The sequence below is a fragment of the Zymoseptoria tritici genome, chromosome 2 (assembly GCF_000219625.1).
Source record: "Zymoseptoria tritici IPO323 chromosome 2, whole genome shotgun sequence".
In the NCBI taxonomy this organism is placed as follows: domain Eukaryota; kingdom Fungi; phylum Ascomycota; class Dothideomycetes; order Mycosphaerellales; family Mycosphaerellaceae; genus Zymoseptoria; species Zymoseptoria tritici.
The window spans coordinates 1,772,581-1,786,697 of NC_018217.1; the positions used below are offsets into that span (position 1 = coordinate 1,772,581).

The following is a 14,117-nucleotide window of genomic DNA, read 5'->3' on the forward strand; positions in this document are numbered from 1 at the left end:
TGGTGGTCGAGATGCATGACGATGGGGTATCCCACGAGGTCGATACCTTAGTGCATTTTGCCACCCGCCCGCAGCCGGACCGTTTTGTCCGCGCTCTCCGGATCATGCACGTTTGAGAGTCTCTTTGTTTTCAATCTCCCTGCCCGTCAAACCTGCGACAACCATCTACCTTGTTGCGACTGCTACTGCTATTACATTTGACCTTCATACGCTCCTTCCAAAACGCAGACGACAGCATCACATTCCGCGCCTTCTTTCGCCTACAACCGACTTCGCCCGGCCTCTCTCCTGATCCGTCATCCGATCGCGTGTACCGACGACGACGACATCTTGCAGGCATCATATAAGCACGCATTGAGCTGAGGCAACAGAGCTTTCCGCGCCGCTCGGCGCTTTGAACACCTTACATTCACATCATCATACCACTCCCAAACCGAATGCAGGTCTCCACGATGGCCAATGCGACGGTCGTCCTCAACGGCCTCCCTCCTCTCCCGGAATATACCCTCCGACCACAGTCACCTCTGATTCCCGGCGTGCCCGATGCCTACACGACTCTTGTTCTCCCGATCATTGCTTACTGGGGAGTGTCCATGATCTTCCACTGTATTGATGAGCTGGATCTCTTCCCACAATACCGCCTGCATACACCAGCAGAGGTCCTCAAACGCAACCACGTCAGTCGCTGGGATGTGTTTCGAGACGTGGTGATACAACAAGTCATCCAGACACTGTTCGGACTGGTCCTGGCATTGATTGACCCAGTACCGCAAGTCGGAAGAGAAGAGCACGATGTGGCACGGTGGGCACAAAAGATCCGCATCGCGCAAAGAGCTATTCCCGCAGTGCTGGGAACACTAGGTGTGGATGGAAAGACCCTAGCGAGCAGCATGGGCGCTTCACATGCGATGTTCGCGGGTGCATTGGCAGGTGGAGCGTACCCTGATCTCACGCAGACGGTCATGGTGATGGGAGAACAAACACTCGCGCCGGCATTCGCAGAATGGGAGCTGTCCTTGGCCAAGGCGCTGTACCACCTCGTCATTCCAGGACTGCAGTTTTTGCTGGCGATTATGGTGGTCGACACGTGGCAATACTTCCTCCACCGCGCCATGCACATGAACAAATGGCTGTACACCAAGTTTCACAGCCGTCACCACCGGCTATACGTTCCTTACGCATACGGCGCGTTGTACAATCATCCAGTTGAGGGGTTCGCCTTGGACACACTCGGGACTGGGATTGCATACCTTGTGACGGGTATGTCTGTTCGCCAAAGCATGTGGTTCTTCACCATGTCCACAATCAAGACTGTCGACGACCACTGCGGCTACGCATTCCCATGGGATCCACTTCAGCACATTACCAGCAACAATGCGGGCTATCACGATGTCCACCACCAGAGCTGGGGTATCAAGACGAACTTCTCTCAACCATTCTTCACTTTCTGGGATTCGTTCCTTGGTACGAAGTGGACTGGTGGAGACGTCAGTGCGAGATATGAGCGAGCGAAGATTGCTGCACAAAAGAAAGTCGACGATGAAGCAGCGAGCTCTTCAATCACGAACTCCACGCATACCGAAACTTGCGACATCAAGGCTTCGTACTCACAAGACGCTGTTCGCGCAACGCCGGCTGCAAGGATTCCTGTCGAGCCAAGAGTGCCTGCTGGCAAGCCTGCGTTGCAAGCGCTCGCTTCACGACAGCAAGTGCTCGACGACATATCAAGCGGAGCGGGAGGCATTCCCGTGCTGGTAGAAGAGAACGCAGAAGAGTTCAAAGCGCAAGCGAAGCTGCGGCAGAGCCCCAGGAAGCGCACCGCAAATTCTGGACTGAAGGGTCTCGCGGATCGGATGGGCGAGTCATTACATGGTCGGGGAACAGGAGTACTGGGAGTGGAAGGGAGGAGGAGATGACTTTCACAACTTGACGGGACGATAGAGGTGGGGTCTATTGAGATGTAATCTTTAATTCGGCGAAGATGGATTGGGAGGAAATACCGCATGCCAAGGGCATGCGTAGGACAGACAGGACGTTCCTCGAATGGCACCCAATTCTGCAGATACGATCTCCATGGCGGGCGTATTATGGCTCTGCCTTGAAGACCCTACATTTCCTGTAGTGTTACGGATGGATCTAGCTGGCTGGCTGGCCGGTCGAAATCAAGCTGTTCTCATTCCGTTCGCCTTATCGTTCTGATTCCGGTTGATGACAACTAAGGTAGGTAGTTCTATAGAGAGCTCATGGACCCGCGTCTCTCTGCATAACTACCTTAACTTCAGGCGCTAACGTTGCCGGTTCACTAGCGCGCTTTCTGTAGACTTTGTGCGTATGCATATGCATATCTTCCATCTCTCCATTCAACACTCGTTTCCAATATAACGACACACTTCCCATCTCTTGAAGTTCCATCAAAATGCTATCACGGCGCATGGTATGTCTGAGATGCCGTCAAAAACTTCCATGACAGCGCCGCTGAACATTCCACAGCTCTCCCGGGAGGAAGAAGCTACAATCGGCGAGGAGAAAGAAGTCCGCCGCGAAGACCAAGAGAAGATCAACCGCTTCAGTCGACTACATTCACGGGAGAAGATATTGGAGGATGAATTAAAAGTCAAGCAGGTGAGATCTCACTGCCAACGCTACAGAAACATCTTCTCGAAACGGGGCGAAAATTGACATGTTCATCCAAATCTGCAGAAAGACAAAGAAGACCTGGAAGAAATCTCAGGCGAACTCGAACTCGCCGACGAAGACGACAAAGTACCGTACAAAATCGGCGACTCCTTCTTCTCCCTGCCTGTCCCGGAAGTGCAGGAATTGCTCTCTGCTTCGGTGGAGAGGATCGATGGTGAGGTGGAGAGGGCGGAGGAGAAGCTGACGGAGCTGAGGGAGGAGATGCAGGAGTTGAAGGAGGCGTTGTATGGGCGGTTTGGGAAGAGTATCAATTTGGAGGCTTGAGAGGGTGTGGCAGATGAGCGATGTGTCTCGCAGGTGCTGCTGGAGTGTTCAGAGGACAGGAAGCCACGGCGAGGACCCTCATTGCCACTCCTACACACGGCCTCTCTGGGAAGCGATCGTCTTTGCGTCAGGCCTCGAATCGCGGATAGTCCGGCGGCAGACCAAGCCAATTGCTGCTTCGGCTGTGGGAAGAGCGTTAGAGATATATGGCGCTTCACTTCTTCCGGGATGCAGCAGCTTGTTCGCGGAGCCTACTTGATGCAGACCGTGCAATCTACAAGTGTTGAGACGAACTGTTGTGACAGACGAGACAACCGTAGTACTGTGAGCGCTGACATGCCACTCCCAGATCTGGCTTCTGCTCGGGAAAGATCGTGGATGGATGACGTTTGCACGGCAACGATTAAGGCGGCGGACTCTATACTTCCTTCAATACATGGCAGCAGATCCGTTCGTCTGAAATCGAAAGCAGATTGTGTTTTCAATTGCACGTTCCCACAATGTTACACAAAGCACAGCCAATCAGCACCAAAATGGCGATTATCGTGCGGACAAAACATACGCAGCCTTGGGCGTCTGCACCCATTTGATCTCTGCAAGGCATTTGGTCGTCGACGTCGCCTGACAAGCCTTGTCCTTCTCTCGGAAACCATCAGAGGGTCGCAGCCATCAGAGTTTTCCTGCAAGTTCAAGACAGCAACGTGCTTGTTGCTGGCAGGGATCGACCTTGTGACGTTCGTGACGGCGTGCGTGACGGACGATTTGGTGCTTTTGGTCGTGATAAAAAAGCCGGTTCGCCAAGACTATGTATAGGGTTAGGGTTTAGGTGATGCAAAAGCGGTGGGACGATAGCAATAACATCGCATGTGTTGCACTTTTACATATACAAGTATTGTTTATTTAATAGCTGTATGTCTATAGATTAATTTAAGCCTAGAATCATCGGAATCGAGTATGTATAAGGTAAATTAAGTAGGATTCTCGACTTTGCGGATTTTCGGCTTCGAATTCGGATATAAACAACATAGCTCCTCGAGCAACATCGAGTATTCTTTACTCTACGAACATCGCACAACTATAAAACCGGTACCGATGTGAAGAACGGACGACGACGGATACGCACATCGAAAGAAAAAACGCGCCTGGGGCGCATTTACCTATAGCCCTTCGACACGGTAAAGCACAGGATCGTTACGAACGTCACGCACAGAACACACCAAAAAAGGCCGGTTTTCGTGTGCGTGATAATCGTTTTCACGCACCAGAGACGATCCCTGGTTGCTGGGTCTTCGACACCATGACGACCTTAGCACTGAGCGAACCCTGCATGAGTATCCCTATCACTACCCCTTGACTCAATGTCACCATTAATGGCGGGCCAAGCCTGTCCCAATTAACGAACTGAATTCCAACAGCGGCACCTGATCTTCTGGGTACCTCGTATCGGAGCTCGCGCCTTCATGCAGCATGGTTTGCTCGGGCATTAATGCGGACTTCCCCTCTTATCGTGACCAACTTTCTGGGATGCCGGACAGGACGAGCAGGGGTCGACTGTCGAGTATTGAAATTTGAGACGAGCAGAACGTCGAGCCTGAAGACCGGGTTCGAGGTTCGATACTACCTCGTATTATCCTAGAGATCCTCACACAAGCTCGCAAATGCCGGTAACATGCCCGTGATCTTCTCAAGTCTGGTCTAGACCTCATACCTCGCCTACCGGCGATGTGGGGTGCACTGATGAATCGGCACAAGCGTTAGCAAGAGCATACAGGCAACGACATGACCTGACCAGACCGTTACAGCAATGCGAACAGAACATGGTCCATCGCACGAGTTTCTCTGGTAATGGCCAGCAAGCATCCGCCAGGCTACGAACACGCACGAGAAACGAGAATGTTTCTATGGTCCCTAGTCCACGGGAGGGCAAGGCGTGCTTGCTCTATACGGGATACCTTGTCACAGGGCATCGCAGCAAGCCCCACACTAGCATGCAATAGGCTGGGGCCAACACTCATCCTTAGGGCAAGAATCGCTGTCTGTCCTTGCGAGAATGGCTTTGCAAGAATCGCTGTCTGTCCTTGCGAGAATGGCTTTGCGACGTTTCGGAGCCAAGGTGAGCCCAGAGAATCAACTCCGCTCGTCTAAAGAGGGTATCGACAGAGCTCGTGTGCGAGCAGGATCTTTCATCCTCGACCCGGGCAGACTTCCGTACAAGGCCACATGGCGGAAGGACGATCATCGTTGATATCAATGCCCTCTCGATACGAGAAACCCGGCCCTTGTGAATGCATTGCATGTCTCACCTGTCCCGTAATAAGTCTGTCTGGGGTCTGGCCCCATCACGGTACAAATGTCGAGGCAGGTACTGCTCGCTCGAGCGTCCTCAAGTCATCCCGCACGAAGCCACATCTCAATTGCTAAGCAACGCTCGAAACGATCCTACCTGGCCCTACGAAACATCACTCCTACAGACATCGCCAGCATGAAGACTTTAACTATCCTAATCGCGGCTATCTCTGCAGCTACCGTCTCGGTCGCCGCTAAGCGCTGTCCTCCTAGCAACAAATTCGACTGGGCTCCGATATCCTACCTCAACGTTAATCGTGGAGATTTCGGCGACGGCGGCGCATGCATAAATGCACAATATAACTGGGATTTTGACTATCAGCCTGATTGCATTGCCGATATCTACTTAAGTCAGGTATGATCACCGTTGACGTACGATGTTAATCTTTTGCTTATCACTCTTCTAGCAATAGAAGGGCATATGTTGCCTTCCGTGGAAAGGCGGCGAAGAGGTCCATAAGTATTACGTGGCCAATTGCCAGGCCTTGGGAGGGGATCCTCATGATGAAAGTCCCAACGTCTTCCCTTGTTGAGTCTTCCCGGGTCGCATACTGGATCGATGAACGAGGCCTATGGCGGAATCCATGGGCATTGTTATGATCATCGGTCAAATCAGGGCTCTTGTTCTTGTGGTGGAGTTGGCTACCGGTGCTGGCTGGCGCGGTCACTTATCGAATCGGTACCGATGTTTCCTTCGGGTCAGTGGTGGTGGAGGTCTGGGCACATACGGCACGCTCAAGTACAATAATGACAACACTCTCGCCTACACCAGCGCTTGGAGGCATCTCAACAAGCTCATTTGTAGGCCGAACAGCATGTCGAGGAATGGAGTTCCTCACTTCCTGCTCTCAGCTCAGGCCATCGGTCAATGGAAGGCCCTGAACGTCCGCTGGAGTCCTGGGCCTCGTCGAGTCCTGGTCCGAGTTCTAGTGCCAAATCTCAGTCCTGATGATGCTGCCCGTGTCTCTCCACTCTCCTTTTGTTTTCCACCTCAGACGACACTCCGTAAATCACTCTCTCATGCAGCAAAACTCTGCGGAAGAACAGAGCTCACCGTGCTGTCAATCGTTCTCCTGTCCACGGGTTGCTTCATGGCGTGGTTTTCATGCCGTGGTTTGTCAAACAATTTCCCAGATCTATCAACGAGAGATACAAGCGCCTGCGGATGCCTCACGGATAAATCATATCCGCGCACGCTCGGTCGCCGAACTCTTGCCGCAGCAGTGCCGCAACTTCGATGGTGGGCGTGGGGTATGCATGGGCGAACATGAAGACCACGGACAGCCAATCTTGCTCGCCCGTGCGTTCGATTCCTTGACAATCCAATGCCGAGATAATGGATCGCCTCATGTGCTCTGCCCGAGGTCGTCTCCCCGATGCGAACAGGCGCTGCAGCCCTCTGTCGATGTGATGAGCATTGCGAGGGAACGAGCAAACGAGCAACCTGGCAACCTGGCTTGAACCACACGCTGCTGATTCATCATCCATTCAGACATATTTCCATCATGCTGTGAGATGCACGCTGTTCTCAACCTCACCTCGATCAACCTCGCGACGAGAACGAATATTTCTTTTGCCAACAACGACATCGGGTGTAAGATCGGGAAATTGTCGCCATCTCCTCGTATATGGCCTATAGACGGCATGTAGTCCGAGCGCCGGAGACGGCACTCGGTGTTATCCGGCCAGGAGATGCTGAGAGTGAACATGGTACAATGATCCTGGTAGTAGGAAAACCCCGGACCGCAGCTCGCCGCAGCACTGATGGAGATGGCCATGATATCCATCCACGACACTACGAAACACATCCAGCGGATCTTGATTCCGCTTCTACAGGCTCGCAGCTGACGCCGGCAACATGACGACCCTCCAATTCCAACACCCCAAACCCGGAGCGAAGTTGAAAGTCATCGGCGCAGGTACAGCACACAACAGTCTGCTCAACCCTGCTCGAGAACTGACATCCATTCCCACAGGTCTCCCACGTACGGGCACCAATTCTCTCTGCGCCGCGCTTCAAATCCTCCTCGACGGTCCCTGCTACCACAGCGGCGTCCAATACACGTACGCCGCCTACGATGAGAAGCACATCAAAACTCTCACCCGCGTGGCAGCCCAGTACCCTTACACCTCGGATTCGCGCCCGCACATCGAACAGGAGCTCAAAGACCTTCTAGATGGCTTCGTTGCCACGGCCGATCCGCCTCTGTCGTTGATCTACGATGTGCTGCTCCGTCTGTACCCGGACGCCATTGTCGTGGTGACCACCCGCGATCGGGACTCGTGGACGAGAGCGATGATGGAGGTCCTGCGAATTGCCTTGCCGCCGCGGCTTTTGTTCTGGTGGATTCCGAATCTACGGTGGTTGCCACAATTTTCCGATGCGTGCGGGAATGTTTTGTTCCAGAAGTATGGATTGTTGCTCAGGGATGTGGAGACGGCTATCGCGACGTGGGAGAGGCATATGGCTGAGCTTGAGAGGGTTGTGCCGAAGGGCCAGCTGGTTTATGTTGACGTCAAGGATGGCTGGGAGCCGCTGTGCAAGGTCAGTGCGTTGTGGTGATGCGAAACATGGCTGGAGCTGACGCGAGGTTTGGTGTTGCTGTGCAGGCGCTTGATCGACCGATTCCGGACATACCATTCCCGAGACTCAACGATGCGAAAGATTTCGAGGATCACTTCAAGAAGTTGGCTGTTCGAGGACTGGCCCGGTGGGCGTTGTTTGGAGTCACGCTATCTGCAGCGACGTTGGGTGCTCTGCTCATCGGAGTCAAGATGCTCGAAACTCCGCCGACGTTCATGGAACGGAAGTCTGGCCTCTTGTCCGCAGTTGGTGGGGGCTTGCTAGCACTTGGTGCTCTGCTGACGCGCTACATTTAGTGCTATCACTTGCAAGTTCAAGAACAGGGTCTCAAATGAACTGCGACGATATTGGACCCCACCTCGAGACCTCCCTTCGACAAACCTCTTTGTGAACTTGGATTGTCTCGAGATCGAGCGCGAGGACTCATCGCAGACAAGACGTTCAATGCACCCCTTTGCTCTTACTCTGCACAGCGCTCAGTGCTGGCGCTCGCTGGAAGCATTCTCAAGAACACAACCTCGGACAGCATCCAACGCGACAAAAGATCACCTTCTTAACACTTGAAAAGCACTGCAAAACGACATCAAGCTTCTAAAACTATTCAATCCATCATCAGGCCCTCAAATAAACCCCCTCCCAACAACTCCCTTTCCCTTTCCACCCCTCATCCCACCCTCCGCCTCTCCGAAATCCTCCCCTCGATCCCGATAACTATCAATAAACTCACTCTCCCTCCACTCATTCACCGTCTCCCACCAATTCCCTCCTCCATCGCTCCTCATCTCCTCTCCAGTTCTCACTTCAGCCGCTGAAGCCGCCGCTCGTCTCGCCTCCGCATTCCAATCGCTGTCCTCCGCCGCCCACTCATCCTTCATCTGGTGGTCGAAGTGGTCGTCTTCCTCTTCTTCAATGTCGGAAAACTCGAACGATGGAGAGAACGGATCGTCATGTTCGACGGGTGAGTTGAAGGAAGGATCATTCGTAGCGCGGGAGTAGATGGAGCTGGTAACTCGTTTACGCGGAGAGGTGATGGTCGGGTAAGGGTTCCGAGAGGAAGATTGGCGGTGCTGATGAGGGTTAAGAGGAGCGGGAAAGAGACCTGTGCTGCTGTCGGATGAGGCCGGCGGGGATTGCAGACTTTGGAGTGGTGTTGGGGAGAGATGTGGCGGTGGGCTATCGGTGGTGGACTGCTCGGGCGTGGAGTGGTTGTGGATACTCTGCGCGCGGGCGAAGAAGCCAAGGGAGTCGAGGCGGCGTGTTCGAGGGATGTGATCTTCCGACTTGCGTTTCGACGATGGTGGAGTCGGCAGCTTCGGTGGTGGAGGTAGTGTCGGAGGACGCGGTGTATCCTTTGGCGGTGGAATGGGCTTTCGAGCGGAAACATGCCTCGCAGGCATCGAAGACTCTTCCGCGACGGGTGCCTTATACTTTGAAGGCTTCATGCCCGCCGGTCTCGAACCCGGCAACTCCACATCCGGCAACCTCATCTCTCTCTGACTCGCCCTCCCACTCCTCCTCCTCCCCATGAACGGGTTCATCGGATTCTGTACCTCGCCCTTCATCTTCGTCCCTTCCACCCAAGCCACATGATCCTCCTGCCCGGCCTCCCTCCCAGGCCGGATCGGCTCCCTCACCTTCGCTACAAAGTCTTCCACATACTTCCTCTCCTCATCGCCCTCCCTCCTCCTCTCCCCGCTCCTACCTTCACCCCACCTCCTCTCATCCCCGGTAACAGCCCTCATCGTCCTCCTCAACCGCACCGCACATTCCCACATCGCCCTCACGACCCCTTCTCCCTGGAAAGACCACTCCACACTGCCCCTCAACCACGCCTCCAACCATCTCACCCGCTTACTCCTTCCCCACAGTCGCGGACTGATTCTCGCGACCAGACATCCCGCCAGAGCAATCATACCGGGCACATTCGCCGCCACGGCGATGAGCTTGCACGCACTGCACTTTCCATCTTGGTAGACCCATCTCGTGCGATGCGTTTGTGGAGCTCGCCCAAACGTGGCGGTGAACTTGTCCACAGAGTACCACACGGCGTTCATTTCTTGCAGTAAACCCAACGTGTCCGGGTCGAGCCAGCATTTTCCAATGACGGGGTCCCAGTCCCGGAGAGCTTCTGTGGAGACTTCGTCGCGGACAAAGTCCAGTACGCTGTTCACCGGTGATGGCGCCAGGTGTTTGTGTACGGTGCAGAAGTAGTTGAGGATCGAGTATCTCGGTTTGACGAGCAGGTGGGCGGGCAAGTTGGAAATTTGAGCGCGATGGGCGGTGGTGTGGGCGGCGTGGATGGAGAGGGTGCGTGGTGGGAGGGGACCGAAGATCGGGGCGAGGAGGGAGATGTCGGATGTGGTGAGGTCGGTGTAGGAACGGGGTGGGTAGTTGTTGTAGTGGTGGCGGTGACGGTGGGTGGATGATGAGTGGCGGGTGGAGAAAGAGGTAGGTGCTGGGTTGGAGCTGGAGGCTGGCATGGTAGGCGGATTCGTTGGAGTGTTGCGTCCGTATGGGAAGTGTCTTGCTGCCATCTGGCTGTTTGGTATGATGATTGCGTGTATGCGGACTTGTCTCAGTTGCGAGCGTAGACTGCCGGCAGTCTGATCTCGTCTCGTCTGGTCGATGTCTCAGGTGTGATGTGCGTGGATTTTGGATGCCCGGTCTCTGCGTGTGTGAGGTGCCGTTGCAATAGTAAAAGACAGGCTGCTACCTCAATGTATTGTCGATGAAGTCCGTTGAAGCGTTGCTTTGATGGAATAGAAAGCAGGAAAAGAGGAGATCCAAAGGTCCTCGTCGCCACCTCGACGACCATGCTCATCTTATTGTGCTACGCCAACTCGCACTCGAGGAAGAAAGGAAGGCATAATCCAATATGAGATGTCCCGCCCAACAATGAGCTGCAACAAAGAGTCGTGATGGAAATAGCACAGCCAAAGGGAGGGAAGATGGAGAGCTCGAAATTGAAAGAAAGTCCAGCTCATTCATTTGCGTCGTGTGAGGCACAGGACGATACTCACCTCGCGATAGATCCGAACGGTTACAGTTATCGCCGTTGCTGTCGTCGTCAAGTCAAAGTTCAAGCCGATGCAGGCTCTTCACTCCTCTACGGGCGTCAGTAACATACCTTGTTTTTGCCAGCAGGGAATCCAGTCGTTGTTCGTTACTCGTCGTTGTGGTGGAAATGATTGTCGTATGATAATTGTTGTTCTCTCCTCTCCAGGACTTTAGATTCGTACAGCTCATATCTCCCATTCAGATCTCGGATCGACTGCTGCTCGACCTCATGCACCGATTCCGCCGACGAGGCATCGGATCTTTGTCTCCTTTCCAAGGTCGTCCTTTGCATCGAACATCTTCTGCTCATCTCGTGACCATAGCCAAGCTGCGGCTGATTCAAGGCCGATGAACCTCGAGCTCCACGTCATCAATAAGCATTATGTTTCAATTCCTCCATCTCTTCTCTCTTCTGGGTGACGTCTGTGCCTTTCAATGACCATCGTTCATTCATGCATCCTGTCCAATCTCGCCGGAAATTCCCTGGGTCTCTTTCTTTCCTGTCCTCTTACACAACAAAGAAAATCTCCATCCCATATACCCTGCCCCACAATGGCGGTGTTGAGCCGGGGGTGTTCAAAAGGGAAAGCCGCTCAAACGCTGACAATAAATATTCAAATCAAAAAATATGGTTCCAAAGTGTGTTGAATGCAGATGCTTTCTCCCATGGTTCTTGTGTGACGTGGCGTCGATATGGCTGAGAGTTCTCGTTTCTCTGCTGTTCTCGTCCTCGGCGGCGGGAGCGTATCCGGAAGGTGGAGTCGAACTGATGGGTCAGTCGAGGGTTCAGTATATCGTCGTCAATGGCACGATCCAAATCAAGTCACATGACCATCCTTTGGGCACGCGTGAACTCATCTCCCTCGTACACCTTTCGCACCGCCGGGCCTCGTACAAAGCCAACAAGTAAAGCCACCTCCCTGTCCACTGCTGGCCGTTGGATTACAGCTCCAATGTGCCCACTGCGTGCACATGGTGCATTGAATCAGCGGTAATCCTCTCTCTTCCGTGATGCCGCAGTGACAGCGGATACGTTTCGCGGCATGCCCATTGACCATGCCAGCTCTTTGCTGTGGATGTTGCTGCATCGATCGCGAGGGCTGCTGGTATAACGACATGTCCGCCGCGTACTGAGGAGGATGAGTGGGCGAGACACTCGGCTGTGGGTGTGGAAACTGCTGCAGCTGTTCCCGGGAAAGGAGGCTCCATCGTCGATTGTGGTCGTCGAGAGTATGCGGGTTCCAGCCTGGGAAGCCGGGCGAGAAATCTTCTGGTCCTCTTGACGTGGCAGCTCCTATCGGCGAGGATGTGTCCATTGGACAGGTATCGATCGAGCTTGTGGCGGAAGAGCTAGTCACTCTGCGGCCGTTGGGGGTGGTCCCCGTATTTGTTGGCTTGCGTAGACTTCCTCCTCGACGGAGAGAGGCTGCAGCGGCGATGGCAGCGCGGGAAGGTGTGACCTTCATCGACATGGCAGATCCGGATCGTGGGAGGGACAAGCCTTCGAGGTTCTCTACCGGCGGATCCAGTCGAATAGACTTGGTGCGGGCCAGCGACGTGAACGATGTTGTCCGGGAAGGTGTGTTGTCATCCTTCTCATCCTCCGACGCCTCTTCATCACTCGAGTCGGAATCGAACAGACCAGGATAGCGGTCGCGAATGGCTTTGTCTTTTGTTGGGCTGCAGGTGTTGACGAATCGAGTGCTAACGGCACTGGCACGACCCGACTCATCGACAGTGAGAACGATGGAGTTTCGTGGACGCGGAGGTGGTTTCTTCGTTTCGGAAATGGAGCCAAGCGGGACGGGCTTGCGAGATCGTTTGAGAGGAGACGCAGTGCGCGGCACGGAGAGTGCGCTGCTACTTCGACTAAGGGTTTCAGAGATCTTAGGTCGATTCGTACCTGTGGGGTTGCTTCGACGAAGTTGGTCTGCAGCATTGATGCCGTTGGTTGTGTCCGTGGAGGAGAAAGTGTCTGAATGTTTATCTTCGGAATTGGGGCTGTCTTGCCGAGCCATCTCAGGTCCTTGCGGACGCACCTTACGGGCGGAGGAGGCGTTCGACGGAAGGACAGGCCGAATGGGCGAGCTATACACCAAAGAAGGATCCACGCTCGCGGAGGTCATGGGTGGCATTTGTGGTGGTGCGTGTGAAGTGTTGTATTGCCCGGCTGAAGCTGGTCTGAGCATCGCTTGCACATGATGAAAACTGCCCATTGCGGGAGTGTCAAAGGACGTCGCCTGTACGTTCGACTGCAGTGGAGCATTCGACCAAGGGATGGGCTGCACCGAGACTGGCGCGAATGGATCATCCAGACTAGGCTGCTGCTGCTGCTGCTGCTGCTGCTGTTGCTCCTTGTACATTGGCGGACTTCCCCACAACAACTGAGTTTGAGGAAAGACAGGAGCTGATTGAGGTCCTAGATTGCCAAACTGATAGACCTCCGGCGGAAACTGCAGATTAGGGTATTGCATTGCTTGTGTTGCAGGTACTGCTTGACTGGAAGTGTAGCCCTGTTGAGGCGTCATGAACCTCCGCGAAGCAATAGTAGAGGGTGTGCCAAAAGCCACGTCTTGCGGTACCGGTTTCTTGACCGAACTTCCTCTCGTGGGTGGTGGAGTCTGCATGTGGGAGGAGTCAAAGGACATGGCGGCGGCGTGATGGACTTGAGGTGGTTGGGAGTATCCATATGCGGCAGGACTCCGCTGGAAAGTGACTTGATGTGGTGGTGGCATGGCCTGACCCTGTGCTGCCCCAGCAGATGCTTGCATAGTTGGGTAGTATTGGTTGGGCTGCATGTGAGGCTGTCCTTGCATGGGTGTCATGGTGGCATACTCGGACCGCCGGGGTGTGGTATAGCTCGGCATTTGAGGTGTGGTGAAGGCGTCTTGGAAGTGGGACGGGAAGTTGGTCGTCTTGGGCGTTTGAAAGGCATTGTGGGCGAAGGTGGTCGAGGTCGGAGTGGCCGTAGGACTTGGGATGTTCCAGTCGACAGGACTAGATGCATTGACGATGAGCGGGAGGTCAGTGAAGGGATATGTCCAGACATTTCTCACCCGGTATATGTCTGTTGTTCAAAGTCCATGCTGGCGAGACTGATATGGTCACGGCTCTTTGGCCAATGTGTCTAATTATCCCAATGCCTACTCGTGCTCATCTTGCGCAAGTG

At 54.1% G+C, this 14,117-nt stretch overlaps 4 protein-coding genes across 4 annotated transcripts; 3 read left to right on the plus strand and 1 right to left on the minus strand.

Moving 5' to 3' along the window:
- Positions 1-183: 183 nt before the first annotated feature.
- Positions 184-3,421, plus strand: MYCGRDRAFT_99123 (uncharacterized protein; the record flags this gene model as incomplete). The annotated part of the gene is made up of 3 exons (XM_003854886.1): positions 184-1,603; positions 2,321-2,325; positions 3,333-3,421. 3 exons carry the CDS (start codon positions 438-440, stop codon positions 3,419-3,421), a joined length of 1,260 nt encoding a protein of 419 aa, XP_003854934.1.
- A 1,955-nt stretch (positions 3,422-5,376) lies between these two features.
- MYCGRDRAFT_99124 (uncharacterized protein) lies at positions 5,377-5,921 on the plus strand (the record flags this gene model as incomplete). The annotated part of the gene is made up of 2 exons (XM_003854887.1): positions 5,377-5,662; positions 5,721-5,921. 2 exons carry the CDS (start codon positions 5,444-5,446, stop codon positions 5,838-5,840), a joined length of 339 nt encoding a protein of 112 aa, XP_003854935.1.
- Positions 5,922-7,162: 1,241 nt separating this feature from the next.
- On the plus strand, positions 7,163-8,187 carry MYCGRDRAFT_68377 (uncharacterized protein; the record flags this gene model as incomplete). Its single annotated transcript, XM_003854888.1, has 3 exons — positions 7,163-7,226; positions 7,284-7,852; positions 7,918-8,187. The coding sequence occupies 3 exons, from the start codon at positions 7,166-7,168 to the stop codon at positions 8,185-8,187; spliced, it is 900 nt and encodes a 299-aa protein (XP_003854936.1).
- Positions 8,188-8,511: 324 nt separating this feature from the next.
- MYCGRDRAFT_108062 (uncharacterized protein) lies at positions 8,512-14,045 on the minus strand (the record flags this gene model as incomplete). Its single annotated transcript, XM_003855502.1, has 6 exons — positions 8,512-10,509; positions 10,912-10,949; positions 11,019-11,116; positions 11,461-11,548; positions 11,844-13,945; positions 14,005-14,045. The coding sequence occupies 6 exons, from the start codon at positions 14,031-14,033 to the stop codon at positions 8,512-8,514; spliced, it is 4,353 nt and encodes a 1,450-aa protein (XP_003855550.1).
- Positions 14,046-14,117: the final 72 nt, after the last annotated feature.